Source organism: Peromyscus californicus, unplaced genomic scaffold (assembly GCF_007827085.1).
Source record: "Peromyscus californicus insignis strain IS unplaced genomic scaffold, ASM782708v3 Scaffold_9__1_contigs__length_137607984, whole genome shotgun sequence".
Classification (NCBI taxonomy): domain Eukaryota; kingdom Metazoa; phylum Chordata; class Mammalia; order Rodentia; family Cricetidae; genus Peromyscus; species Peromyscus californicus.
The window spans coordinates 115,225,417-115,241,193 of record NW_026294617.1 but is presented as its reverse complement, the minus strand read 5'-3'; the positions used below and the strand labels follow the sequence as shown (position 1 = coordinate 115,241,193).

General features: G+C 42.0%; 1 protein-coding gene across 1 annotated transcript; it reads right to left on the bottom strand.

Moving 5' to 3' along the window:
* Positions 1–4,624: 4,624 nt before the first annotated feature.
* On the bottom strand, positions 4,625–15,558 carry Adh1c (alcohol dehydrogenase 1C (class I), gamma polypeptide). The gene is made up of 9 exons (XM_052731226.1): positions 15,502–15,558; positions 13,616–13,717; positions 12,900–13,038; positions 10,750–10,837; positions 10,439–10,658; positions 8,307–8,567; positions 7,259–7,394; positions 5,378–5,516; positions 4,625–4,736 (listed from the first exon to the last, which is right to left on the bottom strand). The coding sequence occupies exons 1-9, from the start codon at positions 15,517–15,519 to the stop codon at positions 4,712–4,714; spliced, it is 1,128 nt and encodes a 375-aa protein (XP_052587186.1). The 5' UTR covers positions 15,520–15,558; the 3' UTR covers positions 4,625–4,711.
* Between the last annotated feature and the right edge of the window lie 219 nt (positions 15,559–15,777).

Below are 15,777 nucleotides of genomic sequence, written 5' to 3'. Positions count from 1 at the left end.
CCTCTGGAGGCATCACCATCCCTGACCTCAAGCTCTACTATAGAGCTATTGACCCGTCCCGCGGGCCAGGTTATTTGATGAGACCCGAGGAGGCACCTCCTGAAAGATCAATGGGGGCGAGAGAGAAAGGAGACCAGGCACATAAAGGAAGACAGAGTCAGTCTGAGTCGCGTCAAGGTCTCGTTTATTGACTGGGTATTGAGGCTTATAAGCAGGGCTTCAGGCAGGGAGGGGGAGCAGGGGAAGCAAAAGGAGAGAAGAATGGAAAATTCCTAAGGAAATGTGAGGTCGCTTTGGTCCCAGGCCCCTGCAGCTGGCTGATTAGCACGTATTCCAGGAAGTTGTACAGCTCGAGGTTAGGCCAGGAACCTGTTTTTGCAAGGTTTGATAAAGTAAGGAAGGTCACACAAAATTCAAGACACAGCTGTCCGGAGTTGGTCCCCAACAAGCTATAGTAATAAAAACAGCTTGGTATTGGCATAAAAACTGACATGTGGACCAATGGAATTGAATTGAAGACCCTGACATTAACCCACACACCTATGAACTCCTGACTTTTGACAAAGAAGCCAAAACTGTACAGTGGAAAAAAGAAAGCATCTTCAACAAATGGTGCTGGTATAACTGGATGTCAACATGTAGAAGATTTCAAATAGATCCATATCTATCACCATGTCCAAAACTCAAGCCCAAGTGGATCAAAGACCTCAATATAAAACTAGTTACTCTGAACCTGATAGAAGAGAAAGTAGGAAGTAGTCTTGAACACATTGGCACAGGAGACTACTTTCTAAATATAACACCAACAGCACAGACACTGAGAGCAACAATTAATAAATGGGACCTCTTGAAACTGAGAAGCTTTTGTAGGGCAAAGGACATGGTCAATAAAACAAAACAATAGCCTACAGAATGGGAGAAGATCTTCACCAACCCCACATCTGACAGAGGGCTGATCTCTAAAATATATAAAGAACTCAAGAAACTAGACATCAAAATAATGAACAATACAATTAAAAAGTGGGCTATAGAACTAAACAGAGAATTCTTAAAGGAAGAATTTCAAATGACTGAAAGACATTTAAGGAATTGCTCAACATCCTTAGTCATCAGGGACATGCAAATCAAAATGACTCTGAGATACCACCTTACATCTGTCAGAATGGCTAAGATCAAAAACACTGATGACAGCTTATGTTGGAGAGGATGTGGAGCAAGGGGAACACTCCTCCACTGTTGGTGGGAGTGCAAACTTGTACAGCCACTTTGGAAATCAGTGTGGCAGTTTCTCAGAAAATTGTGAATCTATCTTCCTCAAGACCCAGCTATACCACTCTTGGGCATATACCCAAGGAATACTCAATCACACCACAAGGACACATGCTCAACTATGTTCATAGCAGCATTATTTGTAATAGCAAGAGACTGGAAACAACCTAGATGCCCCTCAACTGAACAATGGATTAAGAAAATGTAGTACAGGCTGGGCGGTGGTGGCGGCGCACGCCTTTAATCCCAGCACTTGGGAGGCAGAGGCAGGCGGATCTTTGTGAGTTCGAGGCCAGCCTGGTCTAGAGAGCGAGATCCAGGAAAGGCGCAAAGCTGCACAGAGAAACCCTGTCTCGAAAAACCTAAAAAAAAAAAAAAGAAAGAAAATGTAGTACATATACATAATGGAGTACTACTCAGAAGAGAAAAACAGTGACATCATGAAATTTGCAGGCAAATGGATGGAACTAGAAAATATCATCCTGAGTAGGTAACCTAGACTCAGAAGGACAAACATGGTATGTACCCACTCATAAGTGGACACTAGATGTAAAGCAAAGGATAACCAGACAACAACCCACAACTCCAGAGAAGCTACCTAACAAGGAAGATCCAAAGAGGGATGCATGGATCACCCTGGGAAGGGGAAATAGATGAGATCTCCATGAATAAACTGGGGATGAGGGGTGGGCAATGGAGGGTAGGGGATAGGGGATGAGAACATAAGGGAATGGGATGGTCAAGCTGGAACAGGGATGGAGTGAGAAAGCAATGAAAGAGATACCATAATGGAGGGAGACTTCATGGGGATAGGGAGAAACCAGGTGCTAGGGAAGTTGCCAGGAATCCCCAAGGATGACCCCAGCTTGGGCTACTAGAAATAGTGGAGAGGGTGCCTAAACTGAACTGGCTTGCCCCAGTGATCAGACTAGTGAATACCCTAACTGTCATCACAGAGCTTTTCTCCAGTGACTGGTGGAAGCAGATCCAGAGCCAAACACCAGGCAGAGCTCCAGGAGTCCAGTCAAAGGGAGAGAAGAGGGATTCTATGAGCAAGTAAGTACATCAGGATCATGATGGGGAAACCTGCAAAGATGACCAAACCAAACTAGTGGGAACTCATGAAAGTTGGACCAATGGCTATGGAACCTGGATGGGACTGGACTAGGCCATCTGCATGGGGAGACAATTGTGTAGCTTGATCTGCTTGGGTGGCCGCCGGGCGGTAGGATCAGAATCCATCCCTCGTGCATGAGGGGACTTTTTGGAGCCCACTACCTATGATCAGACACCTTGTGCAGCTTTGAGGCAGGGGAATGGGCTTGGACTTACCTCTACTGGATGTGCCTCCCCATGAGAGGCCTTGCCTTCTTATGGGGGTGACTGGAGGGTGGGTTGGAAGCGGAAGGCTGGGGGGGGGGGGCGGGAGGAAGGAAGAAGGGGATCTTTGATTGGTGTGTAAAATGAATGAAAATATTTTCTTAATAAATAAAGTGTAGCATGAAAATGTAATAGAAAAAAAACTGGCCTCTGGGCAAGTCTGCAGACCATTTTCTTAATTAGTGATAGATATGGGAAGTTCCAGTCCATTGTGGGTGATGCCATCCCTGGGTTGGTGGTCCTGGTTTCTATAAGAAAGCAGGCTGAGCAGGCCATGCTGAACAAGCCAGTAAGCAGCACCCCTCCATGGTCAGTATATCAGCTCCTGCTTCCAGGTTCCTGCCCTGTCTTCTCTTAGTGATGGACTGTGATGTGGAACTGTAAGCTGAAATAAGCTGAAATAAACCTTTTCCTCACCAAGTTGCATTTTTCATTTTTCATGGTGTTTGATCACAACAGTAGAAACCCTAAGATAATACACATATATGTGTCACAACAATAATTAAAGAGGATTCCTAATTTGGGAAGGGAACATGGGAGGAGTTGGAGGGTGAGTGATGGGTGGGAATGACATAGACTTAGTGTTCATGTATCAGTGAATGAGGATACCCAGTGTTGACCTCTGACTTCATGTGAGGGCATGTGCAAGTGTGAGCACACAAACACACACACACACACACACACACACACACACACACACACACACACAGGTCATTTGGTGATCTGTCTGACTGACTTTGATAATTATACAGTTACTGCGTTACTTACACACACTCTCTCACACACACACACACAGGCACACATGTGTGTGCGTGGTTATCTAGTGATCTGTCTGACTTTGATAATTTGATAGTTATACAGTGACTATGTTACTGACATGCTGGATACTTGGAGAAGCAGGCTGAGGTGCGGAAACCATTTATTTCTCTCTCTCTCTCTCTCTCTCTCTCTCTCTCTCTCTCTCTCTCTCTCTCTCTCTCCAATTGTTCTCACTTAGTCTTGTGAGATAGTGAGAGACCTCTGGGCTCCCTTGATACAATATAGCAGTGCCTGGCAGACTGTTTTCTGACCCTAAGTCCCAAGAGAATGAAATGAGCAAGCCAAGTCCACATATATGTTCTTACAGGTGCACACACATCTCCCAAAGCCCACATACCTGTTCAAACAAGTGCACATACATCTCCTCAGAAGAGTATTGGACCACAGCTAAACTTCCCCTATTTTACTACTGTCTTTATCTCAGCGTTTTCTCTTTTTTATGCAATGATCCACTTCTTGGATATTGTTAGATATTTGACAGACAGCATTTAACGTGGCTGGATGAAGTTGTTACTTTAACCTTTAAAGGGAATTCTCAGTATGGTTATAACAGCATGGAGTAACAGAATGACTGATAAGTGGACTTAAGAAATTATCAAATGTCAATTTGTTCTTTCTTCAGCTCTGGAATAACGTTCTCAGAACTGTGGCCTGGCTCTCTAGTCCTACAGCAGTCTCCTTGTTAAATACCAGAAGAATAACTTGGAGCCCATCCTCCAATCCCCCCCCCCCCCCTTTACTATTTCTGGAGGTGCTGAGTCATTATTTCAGACTTGCTTTTATTTAGCAGTTACATTTTCACTGGCATGCTGTGGTTTTTACCCCATTCTCATCCATTTCATAAAGAAGAAAGTACAAACGGAAAGTGGCTGGAGGGCTGAGAACATAGGTCATTCTGCGTGCACTGGTGTAGAAAATCTCTTTGTTCCACTGAGTTTCAGTGACTGCAGATTCCAGAGAGAAAAGAATGCAAGATGTCATAAGACACACTGTCCCAGTAGGAAAGATGCCCTAGGTCAATCAAACAAGAAGGAAGGCTTGGTACCCTCCAGTTCCCCAGCTGATGTGTGATAGCTCTTGCCTGTGATCGAAAACAATTTCATAAAAAATTCAATTTCTCGTGGAACACTTATGAGTACTTTATTGGCAGTGTCTCTAAGGAACAAAATTAACGCTGTGATTTGGCTGGTGCTGCGATTCAGTGCGGTGGTGGGGTCAGGAGTAGGAAGGCATCGATATGGTCTCAGAAGGTCAGGACAGTACGGATACTGAAATACAAAATATAAGATGTTGTTTCCACATTTCCACAATTCACAGTCCCCGTGTGAGTGAATAAAGAATATGTTATGAGTCTCAGTGAAAATCCATCCAGGTTCCCAACCATTCCACACCCATCCCTGTGACCATGGTCAAGTCTGTAAATGGGCCAGCCACCTTTTTCTGGTCTCTCTTGCCTTCTCTCCAACTCTAAACTCACAGAACATCTTAATATGCCTGCCATTTATATTTTGGTTCTAAGTTAGCACCTTAAATAATACTGAAAGCCTGCACGCCTGGTGTAAGATGTAACAGCGGACAATGACAGGCGTTTCATTCTTGCCGTTTGCCATGTACGTTGTAGAAGCTTTTTAGGCATTATCTCACTTAAACTTCATTCTGAACAGCAGCACCAAGAGGTAGGTTATCATATTCTGTCCTTTTTAGAAACTGTGAAAATCAGGGTTTAAGTTTGTAAATTGCCCTAGGTCATACATCTGTGTGTAGAGCCTGAACTGGTTACAGAAGCCAGGTACCCACTTTTGTTCTTACTGCATTTCTCCTTCATTTTCTGTCAACTATTGCCCCCATCATAAAAATAATCCTTTTTTTTCCCCCTCACCTGCCCCATAAAAATAATCTTAAAGCTTACCTCTTCCCAGCACGAAGCAGGTCAAATGCTTCATTTATTTTTTCAAAAGGTAGAACATGGGTAATTAATGGCTCCAGTGGAAACTTTTTAGCCATAAAGTCAGTCACAAGTTTAGGGACAGAATCTTTGCTCTTAAAGCCTGAAAGGAGAACAGCATCACCGTGAGATCCAGCCAGGGGCAGGCAGGAGCATTAGGTAGAAACCTTTCCAAAGAAATCAAAGCTCACAAAAGTGCAGTAGTCCACAGGCTGCCACCTGAGGGACAGACATGGGGGCTCAAACGCATTCTGCATTGCATTAACATTCTTATAATATGTACCTGATAAGCAGGGTCCCTGACTAATGAAGGCAGCTTATTAGTTCTTTTCTAGAGAAGTTATATTGCAGATGTTTATACCCAAAGTAAGGGAGCTGTCCAAATTTAGGAAATGATTGGAGACATAAATTACTGCCGTGGGTTTTCTGCATCCTATGAGGCATTCTGAGGCCTCACAAAGACACGAGTAGAAGGAACCAGCAGAGCCCCAGCTAGTTTATGGGGACACAGAGAAGCCTGTCTTGGGATTTCTTGCACTAATTCTTGGTACAGAGAGAACAGTGATTTTCATGTCGATTTCTAAAATCTGACCTTTGCTGTTGCAAAAGGAAAGAAATTCTGGAACAAATTAAGAATTTGATCTGTAGATATAATTCTGAACGGTTTTATTAAATAAGAAACATAGAGCCAAATGCAGAGTTAAAAGCCCCAGAGGTCAGAGAGCAGTAGCTAAGAGCTGAGACCAAGACTGCTTTCTTATCACCCGCTGCCGCTGCCATCCTTTCCCTGAGAAAGAGACCTACTTCCTGTGTGTCTGTCTTTTTATTGACTTTCTGTTCTGCCTTCTCATTGGTTGTAAACCCAACCACATGACCTCCTCGTCACTGTCTGTCTATACAGACCTCCAGGTCTCTATGGTTGGTATTGAGATTAAAGGCATGTGTCTCCATGCTGGCTGTGTTCTTGAACACACAGAGATCTGCCTGCCATGTGATTGGGATTAAGGGCATGTGCTACCACAGTCAGACTTCTGCTAAATGGCTTGCTATTAGCTCTGACCCCCAGACAACTTTATTTATTAACATACAAATAAAATCACATTTCAGCACAAATAAAATATCACCATATTGATCTTCAAAGCTGGGGAGATGGCTCAGTTAATAATGTTCTTTTTTGTTGGTTTGTTTGTTTCTGACATAAAATTTTTATTGATTATCTGAGAATTTCACATAAGGTACCCTGATCACACTCACTTCCCAGTCCTCCCAGGTTCACCTCCAACCCTTGCAACCTCCCCCAAGGGGGAAAAATATGCCAAGTCCAATTTGTGTTGCCTATGTCCTCACTGGAGCACGGTCAAACTCCCAGTGGCCAGCCCCTTAAAGAAAACTGAATCTCTCCCCCACCTCCACCCCTGCCAGAAGCCACCAACTGTGAAGAGCTACACTTTAGCATCCCCACCACAATTTTTAAGAGTTCTCTTCAATGGCTTCTTGTCTGGACTGTTTCTTTTGGGGGTAGGGCCAGAGGTCGGGGAGATGTAACAGAAGCTGAATTTCATCTCCAGAATAAAAAACAACAAAAAAAGTAACAATAAACAGCTGATTGAGTGCTGGAAGAGCTTGTAATTCCAGGTCTGGAGAGAGAAAACGGATAGATTCCTGGGACTGGCTGGCCAGGAAGGCTAGCCTGACAGTGAGTCACTGTGACCCCCTGTCTCAAAGAACAAGGCAGATGGTTCCCGAGTAATGACATCAAATGTTCTCTGGCCTCCACACACATCCACACGACCACCTTGACACACAGAACACGTATAGAACTTGATCCTAGCTGTAAATACATACCACCAAATATTGCTCCTTTCCAGGTTCGTCCCATCAGTAGCAACATGGGGTTCACTGAGAGGCTTTGGGCATCAGGAGGTACCCCCACAATGACACTTACACCACATGCTGCATGGCAGCTTAACAAGGAAGAAGTCTGGAATAAAAATAATATTTAAAGTGGATTCTCTTGTGGTGTCCACTCATGATACGCAGTTTCATGTCATATGAAGAAATGTGCAGAAAGATTTTTTGAATGAAAGAGTGGATGAGTGAATTTATGTTTAATTCTTCCTTATAAAGTAATACGGAAGCAATTCTCATTGTGGGCATGTAAAGTCTGGGTCCTCCAAGGAGAATATTGTTCCCTTATCACATAACTCCCAGGCAATCTAGGAGTCGGTTAATTCACTTTTCTTTTGTCCATTAATTACAATTCTGTACTTTTATTTTGTCCTTTGTCCATTAAATGCAATTTGGTACATTAATTGCAAGTTTGTATTCTGAGTCAGAAATTTTGATGTAATGATGACAAGATCAAAAGTTGTCTCTTATCCATGTCAAACTCCCTTTTTAACAAGCCCCAGTCTGGTGCTTATATCAAGAACAGGCATGTTTTAAGTGGTTATGCCTCCAAAGTATGCATTGGTTTTACATTATTCTATTATCTGCAGACATCCAGGAAGTTTTCACCTTTCAATTGTTTTTTTTAAAGCATTCTACAGTAAAGAATGATTTACAATCCTCAAAGATACATGATTTTGAAAAATGACGTTTAGAAAACCAGGTGTCCTCAGAACCGTGCCTGTCAGACTTTTGAGTCTTCAAATCGACTGACAGCCCAGTTTAGGATGAGCAAATAGGGAAAGAGTGGGTGACTCACAGCGGGAGAATTATTACTTGAGGCAACTTTGTAGAGCTGACAAAATGAAAGGCTTATCTTAACACTGAATTAAGTAACCCGAGGAGGACGCAGGAGACAGAAGACTGCCACTCAAAAACAGCTTTCCGTCTAGAGCACATTATAGACGGCAGAAGGACAGATCTCAAGGCGTGCCACGGTACATACCATGGTGTCAAGCCGACCGATTACTTCAAAGGAAAAGTCTACCCCTCCATCGGTCATTTCCTGGAGTACTTCCTGGATGGGCTTGCTATAGTCTAGAGGGTTGATGCACTCAGTGGCACCCAATTCTTTGGCCTTTGCAAACTTGTCTTTGTTGATGTCCACAGCGATGATCCTGGCCGCTCCTGCCGTTTTACAGCCAATGATGACAGACAGACCGACACCTCCGAGGCCGAACACAGCACAGGTGGAGCCTGGGGTCACCTATGTTTCCAGAAAATGAAAAAGATGGACCGAACAGGGATTGCTAGGAAGTGCTCCATGCTGCACAAGGCACCTTGCTTTGTCCTCTCTCATGGCTCCTTACACTTCCTTCCCTCTGCTGGCCAAACCTCTTCTCGCTACAGTTGCCTGAAGGGGTACATCAATGGCTCTCAAAATTTGCTCAATATTAGACATATCTGCAGAGTTCCCCCCCCCCCTCAGGGTCCAGTAACAGCTTCTGCCAATTAACTGGAATTTCTGCAGATGGAACCCCATCCCTATTCTAATGGAAAACCCAGTTGAGACCAGCTGTACTGGGTGATCTTCGAACTTGACATAGAAATGACTTTCAAGGGCCACACAGTAACATCTTACACATACACAAAAGCATTTTGTATAAATGAAACAAACGATCACAGTTACTCCAGGAGACTACAGTGTAAGCCAACTGCCCTTCGATCCTTAATTCCTTGTTCACTGACTTTCAGGCATCACAAACAGGGTAATTAGAGCAGAAGTCAGCTGGGAGGCATTCAGAAGTCATCTCTGGCTTAAAGCAACAGGAAAACAGATATGAAACTTTAAAAAAATAAAACATGAGACCAATGTAATCTTTGTGGGACTTTGAGTCTGAAGTTTTAAAGAAGCAAATGGAAAGTACTGAAACACAAGCTGGTCTGTATTTTAATAATAGTGATTGAAATCCATGACCACAAGCACCCCTGGCTTGCAAACAAGCTTACTCAGGCCTCCTGTTTAAACAGATAAGCAACTGCACAAGGACTAACTACCTCTAGGGCTAAAGCCACAAAATAACATAGAATGTAAGTATTGAACATAAAATATTTACTTTCTCTTAATTCAGTATAAGCATCACTTTCATCTGTAAACTGGTGAATTTTCTTCACGTGTTCAAATTCCTTCTGAACTTATTTTTCTATTAATAATTTAATCAATACCATAAGCCTATGAAAATGATGTAGGAGAATCCTAGAATAATGGCCTGATGTTTTAAAGGATCTACTAACAAACTTGCTTAGGAAATATCATGTCACACAAAGTAGAATTTAGCTAAAGGAGTGCTGTCTCTGATACGACCCGCAGCACACTATGCAGATCTGTCAAAAAATGTAGGGAAAGCTGTACCTCTAACAAAATTAAAGTTTAGGTTTGCTGGGAAAATGTTTCTGTTAAGTTTGTTCACAATCCCCAGAACAAAAGGAGACAACCCTGGCCCACAGCTGGCCATTAGCAAAGACCATGCCTCATCATGATGCTCTTTCAAAGAATATTAGGCAGTTCAGAGGGTCCACAGTGCCATTAAGTACTGGTTTATCATTAAGCCTCAGTTTTCTTTTCAGGAAAGTTCCACCACATAGGCAGGTTGGCTCTAGGTAATGATGCTGGTCCATTTTAAAAAATGCTTGTGACAGTATCTTTGCAGTGCAGACCTCCCCACTTTGGCTTGCTTTAGAAATAACAGTGATGCATCTCTGCTTTATAAATCTCCCACTTGTCTAAAATAGTCAAGCTTGCCAGTTTCTACTCTTTAAAACATGTTCAGTTGCTCAGAGGCCTGGGACCTAACAGAGCTTTGCAGACAACATCACATGTAAAATGCTACAGTTCAAGAGCTATATAAGTTTCAATAATTTCTATGAAAGGCCAGTTTCTCTTTGGGAACTAGCCAGAACTGAGTGCATATTACTATAGAGCTTTTCCTTGCTTTTTTTGAGTGTGTGGAGTGAATTTTCGCTGGAGTTGGAGAGGCTTATTTGTCTTCTACAAAAACACCCTCTGACACCTGTGAGCAATTGCTTCCCTTTTGGTCCCAACATATAGCTAGGCCCATGGGCCACTGTCCATCCTACCTTGGCGACTTTGACAGCAGAGCCGTAACCAGTTGAGAACCCACAGCCGATGAGACAGACTTTCTCCAGTGGTGAAGCCCCATCGATTTTAGCCACTGCCATCTCATCTACCACAGTGTACTGGGAGAAAGTGCTGGTGCTGATGAAGTTGTGAATTGCCTTCCCTCTGCAGGTGAACCTGTTGGTACCATCAAGCATTGTCCCCCGAGGCTTCATCAAACTGCCCAGCAAAACACAGGCATACAAAGGACATGAGACAGAGTAAAACCAGTGTGCAACCTAACTGTGCAAGAAGACAGTAAGAAACCTACTCATTTTTCATACAAAGGTTGTGTTCCGGGTGCTTGCAAATCCTGCATTTTCCACACTGGGGAGAAAAGAGCGGGATGACTTTATCACCTGGAGGGGAACAGCAAAATGACTTGAATTAATAAGGCAAGAACATGAAGCTTACATGTAGAGATGTGTGTCTTTGAAAGGTCTCCAAGAGATAGGGCCCCACCCCACTATGTCATGCATGGGTCACTGCCTCCCAGCCTTGCTATTCGTCCAGGTTTGTATGTACCTGAAGATTCCCAAAGAGAAAAAGGAAATGTAAAAACAGCCATTTCCACTGATCAGCAGCTAACTTTTGTTGTGTGTCTGCCTCAGTTTCTCTTGGGGGCTTTGCACGTTAGCAATCAAACCTTGGATATTCTCACTGCTAAGTATAAATAGATACCTTAGTTGCAATGAGTTGCTAACTTCCTATTAGATGTTGGAGAGATCTAATATTTTGTAGAATAGTTACAATAAAACTAAAATAAAACCAAACACAACATGGGAAGTATTTTATAATAAAAATAAAACAAATTAAACTTGGTATTAGAACAAAATTAAAATGAGAATTTTGATAGCTAATTTTTTACTTTTAAAAAAGATTTGTTTTGTTTTTATGTGCAAGTGGGAGTATCCATGCGTGTATGCCGTGTGTGTGTGTGTGCGTGTGTGTGTGTGTGTGTGTGTGTGCGTGCCCTTGAAGGCCAGCAGAGGGCATTGGGTGCCCTGTAGCTGGAGTTACAGGTGATTGTGAATTGTCTAACTGGGTGCTTTAGAAGAGCAGGATGTGACTTTAATCATTGAATCATTTCTCCATCGCCTAGGTTTTGGCTTTTCAAAGTGATTGTCTTTCTCTTATTATGAAATGAATACTTTAAAAAATAATCTTAGTTATTTTTTTGAGGACGCATAATAAAATGTGACAAAGACATGACAATTTGCTTTAGAAATCTCAGTTCTTAAAAATGAATTAGATATTTTCCCTAAGAAATAAAAGGTGACTTTTTAAAAGATAATTATTTATTAATTATCGATTTTCAGCTATAGACAAAGCATTCTGAGAAGTAAAGGTATCATTTTACAGTTAGTTTTTTTTTTTTTTTTTTTTTTGGTTTTTCGAGACAGGGTTTCTCTGTGTAGCTTTGCGCCTTTCCTGGAACTCGCTTTGGAGACCAGGCTGGCCTCGAACTCACAGAGATCCGCCTGGCTCTGCCTCCGAGTGCTGGGATTAAAGGCGTGCGCCACCACCGCCCGGCAGTTTTTTTCAACTAAAGGAAATACTAAAAGCTTAACTCAAGCAAGACTAGGTCTTTTCTTATTTTCTGATTATTTGGAATGGAAGAGAAGTCTCATTGTACTGGCTAAAGTGGTCTTTTTGGAGATGGACATAATTTTTGTTTTTAAATCTCGTATGCTACCTATGCTATTGAACCAAATAAATGGCTTGATCATTATGTTTTATAGATAAAATGAATGTGGGATGACACCATGGAGGATTTATTTTTATTCACCCTTTACCTCCGGAAACATACAAAGTTAAAATAAAAATATGAATAAAATAATAAGTAATGTGCAACCAACTACCTTCAGCTGCAATTAGTGATAATAAAAAGGTATTTATGTTTGGAGACCTTTAGCTATGCTTTTCCCTCTGGAGTTTCTTCTGATATATATATATTTTTTTCTGTATTCAAAAAGGAAGCACATACAGGAGAAGAGGAAGCCATCATGTTGACGCAATGTGGTTAAACGTACAGCATCCTGCCAGCGAGGCAAGCAGTCGGGTCTCTGAACTCAGCACAGAACAGCTTCCGTACATCTAGACATTCAGAACCTGAACCTGTATGTTTTGCTCTGGCCCCATTTGTAAGTGTGTTTGGGTCTTGAAAGTCTGCGGTGCTACACTAAAGCGGAAGTTAGCAGATTGTGAACTCCACTCTTACGGGCACCGTGCTTCCTGGTCGTCACATTGGAGACTCTAACTTGTCGCCTGACATCTAGTAGATAATAAATAGATGTTGAAAGAGGAAAGGCACGATTGGATGTAACAGGACTGAGGCACGTCGGGGAGGAAACCCCTCTTTTGGGAGCGATGCTCTTGGGATCAGAACCAAAACACAAGCCACAAGGGTGAATTCTGTACCTGGTTTCACAGAAGTCACCCCTTCTCCAACGCTCTCCACAATACCAGCTCCCTCGTGGCCCAAAACTGCGGGAAGAGGTACAACCAGGCTTCCACTAACCACGTGATCGTCTGAGCGGCAGACCCCGGTGGCCACCATCTACAGATTAGAGACAAAGTTTACTCAGCCAAGTTCGCAACTGTGGAGGTTTAACACACCTATTCTGAAATTGTGCTTCCGAGGAGCTTGCTAACAATCCCTAGTGCTTCCAAATTCCCAAGATTCCATTTAGGTCCAAGATTTTCCTGTGGCTTCATCTCTTTTCCCAGTTAAACAGCTTAAACATCAATGATCATCCTGTGAAGTGAGCGACCCTAAAAACGTATTTTATACAATATACAAAAATACATGCTGTGTGATGGAAATAGAAATAAAAAAATGAGCACCAAGAAATTACCTAATATGTATTGCTTTTGGAATCAAGATGTTTAGCGCTTTACAAACACATGAACATTTTTAAAAAGTTTTCAGGGATTATGTTAAACATACTGTTTAGTCACTTCAAACTCTTAGCAGCTGATATCAATAGCTTGCCTTAGCAACAGATTAATTCATCATCAGGATAAGTGTATTAAAGGGGCTTTTTTTTTTTATTAATGGATTTTTTGGATGTGTCTATGGAGCATTTTCTGAGTTTTTCAAACCTAACTTTGTAGACGGTGAAAAGGGGCTTTACCTTAATGCGGACTTCATGGGCCTTGGGGGGCGCGACTTCTATGTCCTCGATGGAGAAGGGCTTATGAGGCTCCCATAGCACAGCTGCTTTGCACTTGATTACCTGGAAGATAAAGGGTTACTTCAGCTCCAATTAGATCACCGCAATTGTGTCCTTTCTATTTCATATGTAAGGCATCTGTCCGGCTCTGCCACCCATTGTTACAAAGAAACAGACACTTCTCATTTACAAAGATTTAAGACTACCCTGTCTCGAAAAACCAAAAAAAAAAAAAAAAAAATGTGTGACACCGTAGCCCAAGGTCAGGAAAATGCAACTAAATACAACACACCACGATGACTAGTGTATGCTCTTTCAGGCCATGCTTGCATTAGTCACTGGTACTGTTCTGGAAAAGATTGTTTCACCACAATCATTGGGCATATATTTAATTCTAAATTATAATTATTAACATATTTTTGAAGTGCTAGGGACAGAACCCAAAACTTTGTGCATTCTAGGCAAGTACTCTATCACAGAGTTAACCTCCAGGCTGAATATTTCTGAGACAATATTCTAATAAGCAGCCCAGGCTGGCTTTGAACTAGGAACCTTTCTGTCTGGGCCTTCCTAGTGCTAGAATTTCAGGCTTGTTCTTCCGTACTTGGCTACGTTATTGTTTTGCTGTTCTAGGCAGTATAAACACAAACCAATGATCAGCACACCGCTGTTACTGATGCTGCCCCTAAAAGCCTGGATTCCCTAGCCCCTCAATTCCTGTTTGGTTGCTATGACTGGCTTTCCACTTAGGCTGTATGAATTCACTATTTTCTTTAACTCTTTTGATCATTCTTTTTTCCTTACTACTTTTCTTTGAAATGTAATATGCCATCCTAAACATAACCAATAGTGAAAGAAAATAAAAGTGAATTGGAATAAAAATACTGGCCACTGGGCCCTTTGTGATTCTCAACCCATCTTTTCAATACTGAATCATGTCACACAGTGTATGCAGAAGCCTCTAGAATTTCTAACACCCAGTTCTCACTGTGAGTTATTGGACTTTTGACCCACTCCTAAAATAGTACCTGTGCCAATAAAAACATAGGCTTTTATAGTTAAGCAATTAGATAGCACGGATCAGCTAATTATACTGAATGGCTGCTTGCGTGTCTCGGTACCATACACAGATTGAATAGGAAAGGTGACTTTATGGAAAACTTAGGAACGTATGTGTGTATTCTTAGTGTTAACAAGTGATTCAATTTCTCTTTTCTTTAAGTAAAAACTGCATTTTTTTTAAAAGAAAGAATAGACTTTCTTTAAAGACTTTCTTTTTTTTAAAGAAAGAATAGAATTTCTAGAAGTTTTGTGAGTTTTGCTGTTATGGACTCCTCCAAATCACAATTTGCATGGTAATGTAATCTTACTGTGGATGATCCTAATGTTGTGAAATCAATCCACCTCTTGTCAGAAATTTTATCTAAAGGTTATGGAGACAGTTCTACTAAGTTCCCCGAGCCAAATTCCTCTTATGAAACTCTTGTCAGACTTAATTTTCTATTTTCATAAGAAATATATGATTACAAAGAATAGCACGCTCTGATATCTTAATATAAATACAGACTCTCCATGAAAGATCTTTTTAAAACTTTCCATTTACAAAGTAGTCACGATTGACTTAGAATAAATTCCTGGTACTACAAAGTTAATGAGGAGGTGAGGACGCTCCCAGATCTAGAGTCTATACACTCTTGTTAAAAAGATATTTAGTGGCAGTGCAGCCCAGTGCATATCCTGTACTATAGCATATGTTACATATTGCATTTCAGTGCACGTTATTGCTAAGTTAGGAATCTGCATCTTTTTGCACATTAATGTTTCCAACAGGAAGATCTTTTTCTTACTTTTCCGGCTGTGCTCATGCTGTCTGTCTGTCCTCGCTGCTGGCAGGAGACTGATGAGTCCTGTGGGCTTCTTCCCTCCTCCAGTGCACCCAGCCAAGGTTGCACACGTTTTGTTAGCTGTGGTGTCAGCTGATTCCACACGTGATCTGGCCCTTCATGGCACACCCCTCAGTTCACTCTCACTGCAAGTTAAGTGAAAACCCAGGGCACTGGCCTGTCAAGGAAACCCTGCTCTGGGGATGTGCTGTTGGGCACATTTTGTTTTCATGGGGTCCA